General features: G+C 46.6%; 1 protein-coding gene across 5 annotated transcripts in view; it reads left to right on the top strand.

Moving 5' to 3' along the window:
* Positions 1–13,486, top strand: part of Phka2 (phosphorylase kinase regulatory subunit alpha 2) — a 79,727-nt gene extending 66,241 nt beyond the window's left edge. For 3 of the 5 annotated variants that reach the window (XM_034486257.2, XM_076918750.1, XM_076918748.1), the window contains 7 exons: positions 1,126–1,244; positions 2,169–2,198; positions 3,549–3,602; positions 5,894–6,064; positions 8,069–8,122; positions 8,821–9,021; positions 9,587–13,486. In XM_034486257.2, the coding sequence (XP_034342148.1) occupies positions 1,126–1,244; positions 2,169–2,198; positions 3,549–3,602; positions 5,894–6,064; positions 8,069–8,122; positions 8,821–9,021; positions 9,587–9,757 (800 nt within the window). In that variant the 3' untranslated portion in view covers positions 9,758–13,486. Of the gene's footprint in view, positions 1–1,125; positions 1,245–2,168; positions 2,199–3,548; positions 3,603–5,893; positions 6,065–8,068; positions 8,123–8,820; positions 9,022–9,586 lie in introns of those variants that run through there. The other 2 variants (XM_076918751.1, XM_076918749.1) reach the window with 2 other exon arrangements.
* The last annotated feature ends 6,176 nt before the right edge of the window (positions 13,487–19,662 follow it).

Raw genomic sequence — 19,662 nt, 5'->3', positions numbered from 1 at the left:
TGAGCAATGATATGATACATTTGCCTTTTAGTATTATCCTTTATGACCATTAGCTTATAGACCATCCACATAGGGAGAAAAACTGGGGACAGGTGTTAAGCCTTGAGGTTGATTATAGAAGGAGGTGTGGTCTGGTGCAGTGGGAAGATCCTCCTTACCCCATTCCATAACGGCACTGTGTGCCTGGCTTTGGCAGCACTTTCTACCTCACCCTCAAGATCTCTAGCCTGCTCAACCCCTTCTTCCTCCCAAAGGCTTGGGGTGAGCTCTTCTCCCAGCCCTGCCCTGCCCTGAGTTCTGTCAGTCCTGAATGGTAGTACCCATGTGTACTTGCACCCATATCCAGACAAGGCCTGATGAGGATACCTCATCAGTTGGTTCATAGCCATAGGTACCTAAGTTCTAAGCCCTTCAATAGAGTATGCAGCAGTTTTGTCATTTTACCAGGGACAGTTGGCATTACAGAGCTTGGCAAGGTCACCATGAATCCTACACATTAGTCAAGACAAACCCTTTAGAAAGTCCCAAATAGAATTGGATGTTACTCATTCTGAGACCCAATGTCATACATGTGAGACAATATGTAATGCTGTAGAAAACCATTCACAAAGTGTTAAGTGCAGAAACAACTGATCATGCTTACATATGGACATGTCGGGCGTATAATGGAGAGTTCCTCTTTGTACATGTATTTGATATTGATGTAAAAACATGTTCACGGAGGAAAACTGGCAGAATAATGACTGAGATGTCGACAGATGTTACTTTTGGCTTCCTTAGGTGGTCTCAGTTTTCCACAGAGAAAACGTATTTTGTGTAAGTAAAAAAAAATAGTTTTCAAAACCAATTCCGTCAGCCAATGTTTTTTTGCCACTCTGATTTGTACCTGCTGTTTAAGTAGCACCCACACTTTGACACTGCCTTTCAGGCCTCCTGTGGTGGGCCTGTGCTACCTTCAGCACTATAAGCCCAGGCCTGACTGGGGCAGGTAAGGCCTTTCTCTCATCAAGTTTACATTCAAGTAGGGAAGAGAAGTGGATCTCAGAAACATGCTGCCCATGTTGCCTCTCTCAAGGCAGGTGCAATAGATTCCCTAAAAGCAACATGCATGCATTTTCCTTCCAGTGCGCCCAATACACTCCTCCATGTCCAGTCCTGCCATTTCCATCCATGAGGTGGGTCATACTGGAGTCACCAAAACTGAGAGGAGTGGTATCACCAGACTGAGAAGTGAGATGGAACAGGTAAGAAGACCTTAGCATGGCAGCCACATGGGAGGGTTGTAAATGGTTCTTCTGCTAGGACTCATCTCTGAAAAACAAGGGCATGAAGCTTTGACCTGCTCTCTGTAGAAGTCATGGACTCTGAGGATAGCCCTGTAGCCCAGGTAGGTACCCCAAAGCCATTTTCATGCACTCAACAATGTCTTTCCTTCATGTGATGTTATATGTACATCCTGGAACATTCCCTTGTCCATATTTGTTTCTGTGTTATTTAAAAAGTAGAGTCCTGGGGCTTAAGAGATAGATCAGGAGTTCAAAGGCCTGGCTGCTTTGGGAGAAGACTTGAGTTCAGTTCCTAGCACCAGCATGACAGCTTTTAGCTAGCTGTCTGTGACTCTAGTTCCAGGGGATCTGATGCCCTCCTCTGATCTCTACAGGCACCAGGTAGACAGGTGGTGCACATATAACACATGTAGGCAAATACGCGTACCCTAAAATAAAAATAATTTGTAAAAGTAGAATAATGTCAGAACAGAGAACCGTTTCTCCATCAAATGTGTTCTTCATCTGAAATAGCAAGGGGGATGTGGAAATAGACTGGAATAATTATACCTGAATTTACCAGCAGCCACAGTTGTCTCTTCATTTTTTCACCCTAATTTAACTCACAGTAGAAATCCTTTTGAGCTAACCGTCACAGGTCTGCAACTCAACACCTTTTCAGTCTTGATGCATCTAATACTGTGCTAGGACATGACCATGACCTACAGTGAGAAAATCTACTCATACACTAGTCATGCTGCCTCACTTGCTTAGGTCTGTGAGAGAGGAGTGGCCAGCCCCTGAGGTGGGATCAGCATGCTCTGGCTTATCGGAGTGTGATGGAAGCATCGGGGCATTCTTAACCCAAAGTAGGTTTTTACTTTCTGATGTTTTTACTTTCAGATGAATAGGCGAGCTAGTGCTGATGAGCAGGTGAAGTGCCTTGCTTTGTTTGTCTCTCTCTTTGTTAGCTCTATACTCTTTCTGGCTTGAACATGGAAAGCAAAGCTGCAAATGCAGAGTGTGGATGTGGGTGCATGGGAGAATGGCAGGCACTCAGGCAGTCCCAGAGCCAGAGAAGCAGATGAGAAGGTGGGAAAGAGGACCTTGCCCTTTGCCTTTAAAATATCCAGTTAGGGTGGCCAGTTAGCTCATTCAGTGCAGGGTACTGATCAAAAGAGTTGCATTTATCAGACTCAGCTTTTGTAAGGATTCTTTGTGAAAGAGATGGTCCAGGCTCTGCCTCCATCAACATTTCTGTTCAAGAGGAGGTCACTAAAAGGGGAATGTGGTCAGTGATGTCATCAGGAGAAAGACTAAGACAGTGCTACTAGTTCTACCCTCAGCCAAACCTGGGGAGATTGAAGCCTGGGAAGAAAAGTGTCAGGGTACACTGTACACCTCATGATATACTCCTTCCCTTAAGGAAAAATGCATGTGCTTTTTATTTATATATTTCTTTTTGAGATGGGGATCTCCATGCTGCCCTGGCTGTTCCCAGACTTCTGGGCTCAAGGAAATCCTCATTCCTCATCTCCTTGAGTAGCTGTGACTACAGATGCACACTATTACATCTGGTTTTGGATTCATATTTCTACTGATGTGATGTCTCTGTGACCGGGAAAGAGTAAACAGTGGTACATAATACAGAGTGTAGACCATACAGAGTCTCTCCTTTATGCTTCTTCTAAGGAAGTTATTTTCCAAACATCTTCCTTTGTCAGCCACTCGGTGGCACCGTCCCTCTGGTTACCCACAGCTCAAAGGCCTGATCCTGGGTGAACATGGATGGCTTCCTCTATTTAGTGCTGCCCTTGCCTGTGACGAGAATGAGATGATTATCTTCCTTTTCTGTTGTGTTTATATATCCAGTCAGCCAGTATCAGCTTTGTATTTGCCTACTCGTGTCAAGAAAATGTTCTCTGGCCAAAATTTAGTAGGTGTCAATGGTATAACTTTCTATTCATTTTTGCAAGCATACCACAGACACAGACCAATATAAAATTAAGGGTGCCATCTAGAATCTTAGATGAGGAAAGATGTATATGGCCAAAGGTCATCACCCTGATCCACTGTGTACATTTAAGAATAATCTTTAAAGCCAAGCTGGGCTGCAAGGGAGTGGTGAAGCTGCATCTGTCACTGCTGCTCAATGAGAAGCCCTCTAGGTCTTGTCTCTGCCTTCAGTCTCTGTGCTTCTCTTGCTGCTCTGTGTTCCTTCTCAACTACTGGTGCCTCTTGGTATCACTGCATGTGACTGAGTCTATTTTTTTTCTTTTGTAGTTCTTACCTTTGGGCCAGGTTGCGTCCAGCAGTTTGCATTCCATCAAGTCTGCGGTAAATTTGCATTGGCATCTCACCCCTCCCTGCCTCCTCCTCCCTGTCTGTAGTGTTCAAGTTCTCTTCTGGCCTTACCCATGTTCCCACCTCTGCCATACTTGTGTTTAGGGTGTCTATGTGCATGCACACGTGTAGTTTTGGACATGGAACCAAGGTCCTCACACATTCTAAGCAAACATTCCAGCCCTGAGCTTCACCACACCCCTCATCCCTGACTTCTGATGGTTTGAGTAAAGGTTAAGGTAGTGGTTCTCAACCTATGTGTTGAAAGCCCTTTAGGGTTCAACTGACCCTTTCATGGGGAATAACCTACAACTATCTGCATATCAGATGTTTATATTATGATTCCTAACAGAATCAAAATTAGGAAGTAACAATGAAAATAATTTTATGGTTCACAGCATGAGGAACTGTATGAAATGGTGGCAGCATAGGAAAGTTGAGAACCACTGGGTTAAGGGTTTTCAATTGATGGTGGAGGTATTTTCCAACTATAAGTTTGAGAAAATTCTAGAAAAGTTTAGATATTCCTAAATTAAACTTATTTTCTATCTCATGCTCTTAGATCTTGGCTTGTCAGACTCCTCAATACAATGTGGGTGAGGTGTGCTTACCTTATCAACTCCTAGGGGTTTCCAGAGTTTCTGAAACACCCATTTCTTGTTTGTTTTGCAGTGCTGAGGATGGAACTCAGGGATTTGGGCATGCTAGACAGCCACTCCATCACTGACCCCCATTCCCAGCCCAGATGCCTTTTAATTGAGTGTTGAGCTACTGCTCTTACCCCAGGCTAACCACCACTTTCTACTCTCCTGTCCCAGCTGAGCATGTGGCCCTAGCTCAAATGGAGGCCCAGGAAATGTTCTAATTGCAGAGGCGAGTCTGAATCTGCCTCCCAAAACCAGAAGGAGAAAATCAGCTGAGTCACTGATGAGTGTGGCTGTAATTACTTTTATTTGTAGCTAATTGTTGCCTTATTTAAATGGCAATAATGAGCCCAGCAGAATAACCCAGCCTAAGTGCCTTTTCAAAATAAGATCTGTTGAAGTCAAAATGAGTTCTGAGAGAAGAATCCCACCTCCCGCTCTGCTAGTATGTTTCATATTTGGATTTATTTTTAAACCTTTAAATTTGATGTTGCACATTGTGAAATGAAAGTGCCAAATAGTCCAAACCAAAACATATGTAAAAATACGTGTTAGCTTTGTCCCAGCCTGAGGAATCTGTCCAGGACAAATCAGTCAGTGGGGCATCCACACATGATCTCTGCCCCTGAGTGGTCAACAGTACTGGTCTTGTGGAGTCTAGAGAGGTCTAGCCTCCCATAAGGAAATGGAAAGAAGGTATCACCCTGTAACCATGGTCAACAGGTTCAAGCTGAAGACTACCATAGCCTAGCTTGAGAAGAAAACTCGAGACCAACAGTAAGACAGCAGAAATCAGGACTGAAAAGCATAGGCAGCAAACCAAAAACCAATGGCCCCCCTGCTAAACATGAATTCCTAGTTCACTTTCTATCTTTGCTTCCTGGTCCTTTCTTTCTCACTGTATATGTATGGCACTCTCCATGGTATTTATCCTCTGGATAGGTGATAGTCACGTCTCTGTGGCACTGCTGAAGTGAAGCAGGCCCTCAAACATTTGCTTCTCCCTCAGCTTGTCCTTTCTTCCTACCCACCTCCCTTTCTCTGAGACCACCTCTCCTAGCACTGTTACAGCTTGCTTCCCTTAGATGGGCTTTGCATGCCTGGCTAGTGACCTCTGAAGGAGTGGCCTTCAGGGTGACAGCTGCCCCCTGAGCATTCATCACAAGCAAGAGGGCCTCTCAGGCTCAGGCGTCTCTGTGTCTTCACCAAGTAAATGACTGCAGACAGCTCCCCCAGAGAGGTTATGTCCCTATCATGTAGATCAACTGGGACAACAGATAGTGCTAGCATAGGGCCCAGGCAGCCTGAACTTGGGCACTGTTGTAGCTGCTCTTGAGCTTGGCTCCAACAGCCTAATGGCAGAGCCCATACTAGTACCTATTTGGTCTCTGTCCTGTAAGCTCAGGGTCCCCTGGTGTTATACTACTACCTGGATCTTGGGAAGAATTAAACTACCAAGAAAGCATGAAAAATTAAACCCAACATCAAGTAGCTGACAAAAAAGAAGTCAAGGACCCCTATGCCCTTGGCTGGGTGACATGTGAAGGGAGATTCTGACGAATTTGCTGATCTGGCCTTCAAAGTGGTCAGCTTTTCTCTGGAGCACCTGCTATTGAAGGCCATATGGTATCTGTTTTGCAGAGGTCCAGCACCCCCTCCTCCCCAACAGGCACATCATCTACAGACTCTGGAGGACACCACCTGGGCTGGGGAGAGCAGCAGGGCCAATGGCTGCGCAGGAGAAGGTTGGATGGGGCCATCAACAGGGTCCCCGTGGGATTCTACCAGAGAGTGTGGAAGATTCTTCAGAAGGTGAAGTGGGTACTGAGGAGACATAGACTCTTAGGAAAATGAACACGACCCTATTTACCTTCAGGAGACATAGTGGCCCTGCCAAGTACCAGACAGCAGATGGCTATAGAACATGCAGCTCCAACCTTGAATGGCTCAGCCTAGAGCAAAGTCTCTCTGCCTTGGCACTGTGGCATTTAGGGCTAGGTGGCTCTACTATAGTACTGTTTTGTGCACTGTTATATAGGAAGCAGTGTCTACCTACTGGTTGTTAGTAGCATCTCCTTTCCCAGACATGACACCAAAAATAACTTCAAACATTGCCAAATGGCCCTGCAAGAGATGACAAAATAGCATCCGTGGTTGTGTGCAACCAACTTTGACATAGTTTAGGATCATAGAAAACTAAAGATAGACAACAAACAGAGAGGGCAGGGAAGATTTCGAACAAAATTGCTACAAAGGACCCGAAGCATTAACTGGATCTTGATTGGCTAGCTACCAAACTGACAGCTCCTCAGGCTGTCAGCTTAAGGCTGACAGCCATGATATCTGAATCATTCAGGAACATGATGGAGCCCCTACTACCTGCTAAGTATTCAGGGGTACAAAGAAACAAAATATTATAGCCTGGCCCCAGAAACCATGTGCCCTGAAGATACACACTCCCTCCTGCCCTGGAATAAACTTGTTTCCACATCTGGAAGACAGAGACCCTAGAGCCCCCATCCCTTAATTAGCTGCCCACTGCTCTGATAGCAGTGAAATAGGGTTCTGCTTCCCATCTGCCTAGGGGCTGTTAAATTTTCATTGGAGTTTGTAGTTTGAAACTGACAGAAAGTGACACATCCGTAGACTGCAATGCAGCACACACCTGCCTGCAGGAGGGTCTATCTAAAACACCTGCTGCTAAAGTAGGGATAGAGTGGGAAGACAGGGCCACTTTGTTCTCAACACCCCACAATCCATCTTCTCCCACATTCATACTCCAGAGTGTTCACACTACTCCCAAGGCCCCACCAGGGCTTGACTGTCCTGCCCCCCCCCCCCCCATGGAGGGACAGTGTGCCTCATTTAAAAGCTTTGCAAAGCAAGACAAATTTCTTTCTTCTCTGAACCACTCCTTTTTAGCTTGTTTCACAGTAGGAGCAGAGAGAACTGCTGTAATCTCGAATGAGAGCATACTCCAGCTCCTTTGTGAAAGTCACAGGCCTCTGTCTTCTTTCTGCAGCAGGTGCCAGGGCCAGTCATAGAGCTTCAGGGCTAATGCTCTGTAGACCAAGGCCTTCTCAAGACAGCAGCCTGTAGAGGCCCCAGGTCCACCCTTCTAGACTTTTGTGCAGAGCCCTTGAACCAGCCAGCATGAAGGCAGGGCAGCTGCTGCCAACTGGAGGGTAAAAGGTGGCCAGTTAGAATAGGCCCAACAATTCCTCGAAAATCTCAGTCTTTCTGGGGCACCATATATTTCCGGCCAGGCTTCTGCTGGCCCAATACCAAGATGCTTTTATTATGAAAAAGCAGTATTTTATATTGCACCCTGTTGGTATTTATATACATGGGTGTGCGTGTGTGTGCATGTGCTCCAGCCTTTTGTGATTGGTGCTTATTATAGAAATCTCGAAAATAGACGGCTGCAAAGGCACAAGAGCATTACTTCACCAATGGGAGCCATGAAAACCTCCCTTCATTATGGTACCAAAGGGGGCTTGGCAGGCACCAGGGGCCAGTTGCCAAGTGCATTGCAGAGCCTCTTGGGAGGAGGATGCAGCAGCTCCCTAGGACACTGTTCCTGCACCAATCTGAAAGATGCCTGCTGGTTTTTCCCTAGAATTGTTCCATCGAAAACACAGCCTGTGGGCAGTGAGAACAACGCTCTAAAAATAACTCTGACAGTCTGGCATGTTCCAACCCTCGTGCAGATTTCCAGGGCAAAGAAAGTTGTATGTGCGTATGTGTGAGTGTGTGAGCAAGAACACCCTTGTGGTGTTCTGGAATCTGACTGAGATGTCTATGTTCTGCTTCTAGTGCCATGGTCTGTCCATTGACGGTTATGTCCTTCCATCTTCAACGACTCAAGAGGTAAAGTGAGAAGACCCAAAGAGCAGCCCAGCCATGGGCTCGCCTCATGGCTGATTCTATATATGCCTTTCAGGATTATTCTATGGAGCCAGGCCATCTGTATGTCTGATCACTTTAACTGCCTCACCCTCAAATTGTACAGAATTCTTGTCACCATCCCCTCTTATTCCCCTCAGCAGTAGCATTTATAAACTCTCTGGGCCCTTATAACCCCACCCAAACCCCGTCAAGCATACACTAGACCCACTCAGGGCCCCTTCAAGCACAAGCAGCCTTTCCTTTGGTTTATTTGCTCTCCGTACAATCTGGAGTATCTTTAGCCTTTCAAGCACAAGGCACCACACCAGGCACTTGCAAGCATTCTTCTAAAAAACAGTTTTTTTCTTTTTTCTTTTTAAAATTTTACCCTGCCCAAGGTACCATTCTTTATATCACAGGGAATTTCTTTAAGAAATAAGAAATGGCCCCTGCTCCCTAAAACTCACAGTCAAAAGACAGAGAAAAGGAACTAGAACAAGCTCAGCTGGCCCTCAGGGACTAGCAGACACCCTCTGCTCCGGAGGGCTGCTGCGATAGAATCAAGCCAGTGTCAAGGAAGGCAGCCTTTGAACTGCGCTCCAGCAGTGCTAGGGCAGCATTGATTATAGGGCTCTGTCTCCTCCATCTTTCACACTGGCAACCTGCTGATCATTTGGTAGATGACCCCTTGTGAGATCAAGTTTGCCGTCCACGTGGAGTCAGTGCTCAACCGTGTGTCACAGCCCGAGTATCGGCAGCTACTGGTAGAAGCCATCATGGTACTGACTCTGCTCTCAGATACAGAAATGGACAGTATTGGTGGCATCATCCATGTGGACCAGATAGTGCAGCTGGCCAATCAGCTGTTCCTGCAGGACCAGGTGGGTGTGACTGGGCCAAAGGCAAGGTAGTCGGTTTGGTTGCTATTCCTCCCACTACAAGCTGGAGATTGTATCTAATTGGAAGGCATATACTCAGACCAAGAAAATGTCATCTCAGTTGGTAAAAAAAAAAAAAAAAATGTCAACCATTTGGTTAGGAAATGGCAAAGTTGGCCACTTGGGAAATGTAACAACCTTTAGGGAAGCTGGTGTTTGTTGCTGTAGGTTTTATTCCAGATGCTACATACCTGGCTCTTGGTAAACTACTTACCCTGTACACAAAATTGAGTCAGGCAAAGAAGCTGTCACCTCCAAGAATCAGTACTGAGCAGCAAAAGGAGGGCTGTGAAAACACGGTATCCACAGTGGATGCTTTACCATGCATTCTGTGTCATTGTCATCATGTCACCTGCCTTGTGGCTCTGGGGTCCTGCCATAAGGCCTAGCCTCCAGCTCCCAGCCCCACCTGTAGCCCAGCAGACTACCTCTAACATGCAGAGTACTTTATGAAGGAAAAAAACTATAGATTCCACTGATTTTTTTTTCCTGCTTTTTCTGGCTGCAGGTGTCACTTGGAGCCACAGACATCCTGGAAAAAGACCAAGCCACAGGCATTTGCCACCTCTTTTATGACAGTGCTCCTAGTGGGGCTTATGGTACAATGACCTACCTAACAAAAGCAGTAGCTTCTCATTTGCAGGATCTGCTGCCCAGTTCAGGCTGCCAGATGCAGTAGGGCCTTGCCCATAAACATGTCCACCCTCTGGATCTGTCGTTTGTTGCCTCATTGGGAACTTTCTTCTGCCTTCCCCCTAGATCCCTTGTTTTGTCACACAAAAGCATGTCCCACACCAGAAAGCTTCACAGGCAGAGATGACAGCACTCAGGCTGGAAGCGGGTGTGTTTAAGCACTGATAATGCTGATGAATCCACTGCTCCCCTGAGAAGCACCCTGGGATCATTTTCTAGGTTCTTTTCACTGGAACATTTGTCACAGCATCTGCTCTCATGGACTCCAAAAAGGAACTGGAAATTAGTCTCTTCTGAGTGCAGAGTGAACTGAGAAGCAGCTTAAATTGGCTCTCACCAAGAGTTACAGAAATAGGTTCGATGAACTACTGACACATCTTAGAGGTGGAAAGATCCTTCCAGCAACAGTAGCTAGGCAGGCAGACCCTGACAGGGGTACATCTTAACAGAATGTCTGAACCAAGCAGTTGACCAAACAGAATAAGTCTGTCTTTCTGAAAAATTTTTTAACGCCCCAGTCTGCTCGGGTCACATAATTTTTCATTGCCAAAATGGACTAAATTTGCCCTAGTTAACTTTGGTTATAGTCTTCAGAGGAGCTTGTCCTGGCTGTTGGTAAGTAAGGACGTATCCTCTTACCTTAAGAAAATCCTTTATCTTCCGGAACCAGAAAACAATAACAGAAAAAGTATCTGATGTTTCTAATAGGCAGACAAAGCATTGTTTTAGGATTGTAACAGGGAGTCCCATGGAAAGGGCTGTGTCCCTGCTCCCCCTGAGAGCACTGTCATGCGTGCTCAGAACATGAGTCAGCATTTGCCATAGAAATGAGTGGTGTGTTCCTGCTGAAACTGCTCCCTTCTTTTTAACAGAAGCACTCAGATGGGTATGGTCAGCGCACCATGGCAGAGAAAGCTCGGGTCTGATAAGGTCTGCTAAATCTTTCACCACTGTCCTGGGGGATGAAATTTCTTTTTAAGCCTTGTCTTCCCCTGTTAGGAGAAGGATGAATAACTAAAAGAAAAGTTTCTGTGAATAATCAGCCCTGAAAGACAATGTCACTGGTGCCCAAGTTTCATGTTCCCATTTGATTGTGATAGGTTACAGTTTGCACTGACTTTTCACTTCTGAAATGGAAACAAGGCTGTTTCTCAGCTTCTCAAAGTGTATGTGGAGATGAAAGGAGGATGGGGCTTGGAGGTGACCATATGCCTCTGAGTACAGATGCAGGGATGGTACTTTCTTCTCAAAGCAGAAGATGGTGGGGAACCATGGTGTCCCTCAGCATTTCTAGGTAGGCATTTTTTTAAATGTATTTCTCTCTCTCTCTCTCTCTCTCTCTCTCTCTCTCTCTCTCTCTCTCTCTCTCTCTCTCTCTGTGTGTGTGTGTGTCGCGCACGCATGACACCTATGTAGAGGTCCCTGTGGAAGCCAGAAGGAAGCATCAGATTCCCAGGAGCTGGAGCTATTGGCAGTTTGAGTCACCTTGACATGGATTCTGCATTAGGGTACACTAGAGTCACAGAACTTTTGGGTAGTCTCTATATAGTTAGGGAATTTGCTGATGACTTATAGTCTGTAGTCCAACTCCCCAACAGTGGTCAGCAGCAGCTGTGAATGGAAGTCCAAGGATCTAGCAGTTGCTCAGTCCCACAAGGCAAGCAGGTGAAGAAGAGCAAGTCTTCCTTCTTCCAATGTCCTCATGTAGGTCTCTAACAGAAGGTGTGGTCCAGATTAAAGGTGTGGACCAACATGCCTGGATCTGGGACTTGCCTTTGTCTCCTGGGATTAAAGGGGTGCACTACCTTGCCTGGGCCTAAGCTTTTCATAGCCACTGTGCCTCAAGATCAGGATCACAGGTGAACCTTCCAATTCTGTATTGTAGTTCATTCCAGATACAGTCAAGTTGACAACCAGGAATAGCCACCACAGATTCTGAGAATGAAACTCAGGTCCTCTGGAAGAACAGCAAGCACTCTTAACTGCTGAGCCATCTCTCCTGCCCTCTTGTATCTTTAAGACATTTTCAACATAATCCAGGCTCAGAGTCATGTAATTGGCTAGCAGACTCCCTGGTAGAGAGTTTTGAACACACAATAAAAAAAGATACAAGCATAAGTGTCCAGTGCTGCATGAGAGAAGTTCTAGAAGAACTAGAGTCCTTCAGACTGGGTGGGCCCAGGGCTAACTCTTAAACACTCAGCCTGCAGTGACGTGGCTGTGATGTAAGACGCAGCAGCTGCTGGTTTGGGCTCAAGATGAGACTCTGGCCAAGGAGACAAGCCACAAAAAGCAATTCGCTGCAGCTTCTCAGCCATTCTTTGAAATCTCTTTCAAATGAAGTCCTGAAATAGGACTGCATTTCCACAGGCAGCAAGCTGCCAGCTTCAAAGGAGGAGAGCAGGCTTCTGAGACTATCCCTTTAGCCAGCAGCCGAGGCCATACCCAAGACAGGCTTGAGAGGATGGCAACAAGCCCACCCTTGCCTAGAGGTACTGGTAGAGAGGTCTCACAGGCCCTGTGGCCTTGGTCTTGGTTGACTGTTCCCCAACTCTCAGGGCCATGGTAGGGAGGCTTTTTCCTATTGTCTCTCCCTAGCTGGAAAAGCAGTTGTTTGTTTGTTTTTACCTTTGCGGGGGACTATAATGTGGTCTCGGAGGACAGACACATCTGGAAATCCAGGAGTTAATACTTCTTTTAACATATTCAGCTGAAAAGCTGCCCTATGGTCTGTCCTGTGGTTTTTACCATTAAGTTTACCATCCTAGCACTGACACCAATACTTGATGTTGGGCATGCAAATTGACCTCTGTGTGCCTTAGTTTACCCATCTGCAAAGAAGAGTAAGAAGCCTCCTGACTGGTACAGAACTTTCTTTGGCAGTTAGGTAGGTGACCAGATATACCCTGGGACAGCACCAGACCATCTGAAATGAGGGAAGGCTGCTGTCATGTCCAGCATGTAAAAATGTGCCAAGTTAGTCCAGCAGTCTTCTCAGGCATAGGAAATAGTGGTTGTCAGGCCTCAGCTTCCCAGATAGAAAGAATGTAAATGTATCTGCTGAAACAAAAGGAGAGCCCACCAGTCAGGAGCCAGGAGAAACACTTTGCCAGTTGATTGATGCAATTTATTTCTGGACAAGATGACAGGAGGCTTGGCCTCCCTTTCTATAAATTACAGTGGAGTCATCTCTGTTCTATTGACTTGTACACAAGTCTGGCAAGTCACCTTTGTCTTTTTGCTTCCTTGTTGTCAAAGGGGACAACAGTCTCCCATCTCTGTGTGTGCCACTCTGTTTCAAGGTGACTTCGGCTTTTGAAGTCCCTGCCATTATGCTGTGTCTAGCTCTGTACTTAGCAGGGTGGAAGAACATCATATTCCCAGAATTCCTTCTGTTCTCATACATGGCCATTGATAGTTCTGCCTGTGAAGAAAGAAAGCAGTACTTGCCCCACCCAGAGCCCTATACCCCTCATCTGTCCATCAGAAAGCCACCTAGGAAAAGCCATAACCTTGAGTCACTGAGTGAATTCTCAGAGGAATGAAAAGACCAGATATTAAAACTGGTCTCCAATTTTATGCTGTGTGCCTGACTGATGTTAGAGAAAATTCCATCAGAAAATTGTCTTTTTAAGAGAGTATATGTGCATTATTTTTTAAGAGACTATAATGCTTCTTAGAGGAACTGGAATAAATAGAAGCAATGAACTCTGAACTTGTGTGACTTTCCCCTTGCCTTACCGCAGTACATAACTCTTCTGAAAAAAATGAACAAACGAATCCAAAGGCATTTGCAGCATGTAGTCTATTGCCAGGCTTCACTAAGTAAGCACGTAGGAGCCTGGACATGCACGGTGGCAGTTAACAAGCAGCCTGCTCATTTCTGAAGCCCTGGGAGGAAAGGACATTGACCAGGCTGCTGATCTGAGAGCTCCTCATGCTGATCTGTTGACATTCACATCTCAGTTCTACATCTGGTGGCTGCCTGAAGCCTTCCACCTCCAGCTAGTGCAGGTGAGGCGCCAAGCTTTGCAAAGGACAGACTTCAGATTGACTAAGTTGTGTCTTCATTGAGCACAGGCATAACATTTCAGAGCTTCTTTTAAAGGGGGAAGGTAGGGTGCAGAGGTGTGCATTGCACCTGTGCACATTTACTGGCTAGAGGAAGACACTCAGTGTCCTGGTCTATTGCCACCTCACCCCCTTGAAGCAGGGTCTCACTGACTCTGGACTAGAAGCCAGCATGCCTGTCTACTCTCCCATGTGCCCCCACTTGTGTGCACATGCATCCACATGTGTAGATGGTACTGGAGTTATGGGCATGTGTGGCTACATGTGACCTTTTATGTGAGTTTTGGGGGCTTTAAACTCAGACCCTTCTGCCTGCATAGCAGTTACTCTTACCTGCTGGGCCCTAGCCTCACATCTCCTTTTTGAAGGATCTTCCCAGCAGCTAACTCTGGATGGACTTGCCAAGGAGAAATATCAGTAATTGGCTGTAGGCTTTCATTGCTGTCATGTCACTTTTGACCAAATGTTACAGTGCTTGTTTGCAAGTATGTCAAATAAACCTTAGCCGCGTAAACATGGAAGATATTCCATAAAGAAGGTTGGGTAAGTCACATACCATCAGAACCAAGTCTCCAGGTTGCTCCCAGCCTCACAGATGCCCCGATGCAGGATACTGCCACCAAAGCCATCACCTCTGCCTTTGCAGAAACTTAATGTAGGGACTGCCTCCTGTCACTAGCATGGATTGCAAACAGCCACAGGCTTCCAGTGCAAGGTTTTAGGAATGCAGAGGCAGCTGGAGGCAGAGGCCATTAGCTGGGCATCTGCCTTCTACATTTGAGGTGGACTCAGTCTCAGTGTATGGATAATGAATAGGGTTGAGATCAACCATCCTAAACAAATGTTATTCCAGCCAGTAGTCTAGCTTTTGTCCCTTTGTCCAGAAAGAAGGCCTGTGTTCTCCCTTTCCAAGGTGTCTGATCCAGACAACTTGGTCATCAAAGTCTTGTAGCAGGAGTGAAGGGAACACATGGGTCTATCACCCCTGGCTGGAGGCAAGACAGCTATGTTTGTTCTCTTTGGAAGTGCAGCTGCTGAGCCACAGTTGTCAGATTGCCACTGGTGTCCAGGGACAGCCCCACCCCGCCCTACCACACAGTCTTCAGCTCCAAAGGAGCTATCATAAATCAGTCCAGCAAAGCCTGGGGGAGTTGCTGATGGGCCACACATTCTTCATGACCACAAACCCAGCTCCATTAGGCTCTCTGGACCCTGAGTGACAGCCCATCTGGAACAAGATGCAAATGATTGTCACATCGTTCCGTCTAAGCCCCTAGCCAGCTGGGGGATTTAAAAATAAAGAATTGGAACAGAATCATGGTATAAGCCTCTCTCCTGACAGTGTGAATAATTTTCCCCAGCTGTCACCAGGACCTGCTCCTGCATTCTTGTGAGCATGGGAGGCCCTCCCCCAGGCTAGAGGGAGACACTGGCATCTAGAGGAGGCTTCCCCCTCCCTCAGGTCCCTCTCCTTGTCCTCTAGAGAAGCAGGCAAGAACTCCCCTGCATTTCTTTCCTTATTAAGCACAAGCTGCCGAGCTCCATCACAGGCGGGCTGAGAAGCTTGGAGAGGGAACTACATCAAGGGAGGAGCCCTGTGTGGTACTGAGTGGGCCTCATGACCCAGAAAGATTGGGCTCTTGGGGGCTGAATCTCTCCTTTTCCTGCCCAGGGCCTGGGACTCATGGAAGACCTGCTCTGTTCAGTGCATTTGGGAGGGGGGTGCCACCAGCTAGCCATCAGCTTGGTATTGGCAGCACACATGTATGCTCGTGCCAGAATGGACAAGCTGGAGTTCAGAGGTCCCGTGTCTAGTAAAGACACAAACTAGTCATCAGTATGAGAGGGGGTCATTGGGGGTGGGGCTAAAGGCAGTAGGTGTTTGCACGCTTATCAGTGCAAACAATGCTAGAATTACATGGTGTGAGCCTATGAGGGGTCAGTGAAGAGCAGAAGAAACAGGAACAGAAGCTGCAAGGCAGTCTGGTAGCTGCCAGCCTGGGGAGATGCACAAGTTTCTGGAGGTGAAGCACAGCCTACACCCCCTATCACTCAATCCCACTCCTGTGCACAGACCAGGGCAATCATGTTTGCTCAGCAATGCAAGGGAACCACTGGCACTGCCAGGAAGAGTTCACATGGTATCATGTATACCACTTCCTCCAAACCCTCCCCAATGGTCTGGGCACAAGCCCTACTTTCCCCCTGCAAGAGAAAGATTAGTAAAGCACCTGCAGCAAGATGGGACTCTAGAGCCTACAGATAGGACAGCTGGGTGAGGTCAGGCCATCTGTCTCCTGTAGTTTAACCCAGGGCTGAGGAGCCAATCCCAACTCCTCTCTGTCCCTATCCTAGGAAATGAAAGAATGAGTAATTAGATGTGGTGGGGTGACACAGGCCACAAGAGGACAAAGCAGAGGTGCAGGGGCAAGGCTTGTGATATGGCGAGACGTGGGGAGGGTTGGAGAGGCTTTCTACTGAGGCAAGTCTTGATCAGACCTAAAAGAAGTGAGGGCCTGAGCCAGGCATGGGTGAGAAAAGAGTGTTAGAGCAAACAATGAGTGCAAAGGTCCTGAGGCAGAAGAACTAAAATGTTCAAGGAAGCCAGGGGGAGAGGAGTATCTGCTTTGTTTTTGTCACAATTCACTGGGAAATTTTGAGCAGAGACATGACTGTTCAAAATGCTTCCCTGAGAGATTTGCTTTAAGGAGAACCAGGGCAGTGAGGCTAGCTAGAGACAGAAGGGGAGAGAGGCCTGCTTTATAGAACACTGGGAGGGATTCCGTGAGAAGGGAAGGAAGGGGTAAGTGCCCAGTGTGGTTGAACTTCACCAAGTGTGAGGTACCCACAGTTTCTAGGAGCAGGTGCTCTGACTTGGATACTGTTTGGAGTAAGATTCTGACAACTGGAAATGGCAGTGAGTAGATGAACCTAGATAGTGGGTGGAGCCCTTCCAGTATGCTTTATCTTTCTTGATCAGGCCTAAAGACCCCAGTGCTACTTAGAACCTTTCCAAGCAAATATACCCATACATGTACACACATGCTTGCATATACACGGGTATATAGACACATGCCTAGTCTGGGCCCCTCAGGCAGGGCTGCAGTTGCTATACAGTAGACACAGCAAAGGATACAATGACTGGAAACCATCATTGGGACATCATAAACTTCTGTTCCCATCTGCCCTTTAACATGGTTTCATGTTATACACACCTGATAGACTTCAGATCTCTGATGTCCCCAAGCACCCATGGGCCCATCAAGTAAGGAAGCATGAGTTACAAGCTTTGCAGCTGATGTCTTCAGAAATTGTAAAGGTTTTTCATTCTGCAAGTTGTTCAAAGGCTGTTTCCCCTGCACTTAAAATAGATGTGCTGGGCTGAGTTTTAAATTTGATGATTTTCCCCAAAAAGGAGGCATAATGAGAGAGAGAGAGAGAGAGAGAGAGAGAGAGAGAGAGAGAGAGAGAGAGAGCGCACGCAAGAAATGTAGTGAGCCACTCACTGAAAAAAGGGGAGGCCCTACCTGAGGAAAGGCAGTCATAGGGAACATTCTAGAAGGTTAGCCGGTAGCATGTACCTTGAAGTGCAGAAGTGGAAATGGGCAGAAACAGTGTAGAACAGGACTGGCTCTGAGGAGCCCTGGAATAAGTGGCCCAGTCCTGCGAGGTGTTTGCCTGGAAAAGAGAGGGACAACAAAGCTGAAGCTTCATACATGGTACACAAATACCATACCCTATACTCTAAAGCCAGCCTGGGAGTTTGCAGTTATGTTTGTGAATGGGCAGTCAAAGAGCACAGTGTCCTGTCATGGATCATAGCCCCAGCATGCCCAGCAAGGCTTTTTTTCTGGCTTCTAAAAACACGAGGTCAGAGAGTCCTGGCTCCATGCCTAGAGCTCTGCTGAGACCATTTCTCCAAGTTCCTCAGCTTTCAAGACTAGGGCCAACAGCTTCTCTCAAAGGACACACCTGAAAGTCAGAAGGAAGGTAGATAAGTGTTTTGGAAATAGCCAAAGCTGGTAACCAGGGTCTCAGAAGTAATATAGACACAGTCACCCTAGATGCTTTGATCAGAGGTACCTTTGGCACAGCTATAAGGGAGCCAGCATTTAGTTTCTGATATGGGCCTCAGCTGCAACTGCTTCCTGAGCCCCCAACCAATCCTGTCTTCACCAGAATATCTGCCAGCAGACATCAGAATTTCAGCCACCTCCTGCTTAGAACACCTCTGATTATACATAGTCTCTTGGTGCTTCAGTTTCCTCCTCTCTGAAATATATGGTGATTATACAATCTATCTTTGTGTGGTAAGTCTAGAAGTCAGCAAGACAATAAATGCATGCAACAATGATTGCTTAACAATGTTCTACTACTGTACATGAATTGTTGGCCTATGGCAGAAGCTCAAGAGCCAGTTGTAGCTGTCACTCCCTAGCTCCACGCAATGGTACCTTCCTGGATCTGCAAGTCAGGCTGTATGCTGAAGGACAGGCCAGATGCTTTGGAAAAATGAAATTTGCATTCAGACAGGTGACCTTTGCACTGTACCTATGAATAGTGACTCAGCTGTCCTAGTGCTTTTTCTCAGTATGCAAAGTGGATGATAATTTGCATCAATTGGAAGTTTTGGCAGGTCCTACACAGTAGCTAGCAGAGAGAAATTGAGTGTGAGATGTTGAACTCTGAGGACCCCAAACTGGCTTGCCTGCTGTGGAGGCCAATTTAAGCATCTGCTGTGAACACCTAGAGTGGCCAAGGTCCTTTGTTCCATTCTAAACACTCCACTCTCCCCCTGCAGCCGGGGCAGGACATGACACTGGAGAAGGAAAGCACATCTTAACCCCTGCTTGTAGATTTAACTGACATGCTTTCTTCCTCTTGGCACTTGGCACCAAAGGGCCTGTTATTGCAAAGTGCCCCTGCTTTCCCTGGGAGAAATCTGGATGCTCTTAGAAGGGACAGTGGGGATGAGAAGATGATCAGTGGGTAAAGTGCTTTGCAGTCAAGCATGAGAACCTGAATTTGGATTCCAGGGCCCATGGAAAGCTGCAAGCCTCTGGAATCCAAGTCCTTCAACAATGAAATGGGAGACAGATAGGAGAATTCCAGAAGCTGTTAATCCCAAAGATGGGAGGAGAAAGACAACCAAAACAAACCACTGTGGCCAAATTAAATGATTAAATAAGCATTCTTATTCATGTACAAGGGCTGCCTCCCCCTAAGGTGGGGTTCAAGCCGGTCAGCATTGGACATAGGGAATATAAGGGTTTTATAGCTCAGGGGTAGAGGGGTTTCCAATTGGAGGACTTAGTGGGCAAACAGGCTTGCAGATATAGAACAAGTTACTCGTAACAACTTCCTGAAACAAAGACATGACCATCATTCCTGGAATAAACAGTACAGAACCATTTGTAGTTAAAGTTACAGGTGGGGCATAGCCCAATCCTTAAGAAACAGAGGTTTAATCATAAACAGGATTGAATCTAATTTGTCTCATAAGATGGTTTTCAAGCCTAAGATGGAAGCAGGATGGTTCATCAAGATAGCCTGACACAGGTAGCAGTGAACAACAAAAAGACTCCGACTCAAACAAGGTGGGAAGCAGGGGCTAAAACTGGGGTTGTCTCTTGTACTCTACAATGTATCCCATAGCACAGGTACCTGCATATTTCTCTCTGTCTCTCTATCTCTCTGTCTCTCTGTCTCTCTCTCTGTCTCCCTCTCCCTCTCTCTCTCTCCCCTCTGTCCCTCCCTCCCTCCCTCTCCCTCTCCTCCCCTCTCTCTATTTCTCTCTCCCCTCCTCAATTTCTCTCTCTC

This window comes from Arvicanthis niloticus, chromosome X (genome assembly GCF_011762505.2).
Source record: "Arvicanthis niloticus isolate mArvNil1 chromosome X, mArvNil1.pat.X, whole genome shotgun sequence".
NCBI classification, from domain to species: domain Eukaryota; kingdom Metazoa; phylum Chordata; class Mammalia; order Rodentia; family Muridae; genus Arvicanthis; species Arvicanthis niloticus.
The sequence above is the reverse complement of the archived record's forward strand: the minus strand, read 5'-3'. Positions and strand labels throughout refer to the sequence as shown.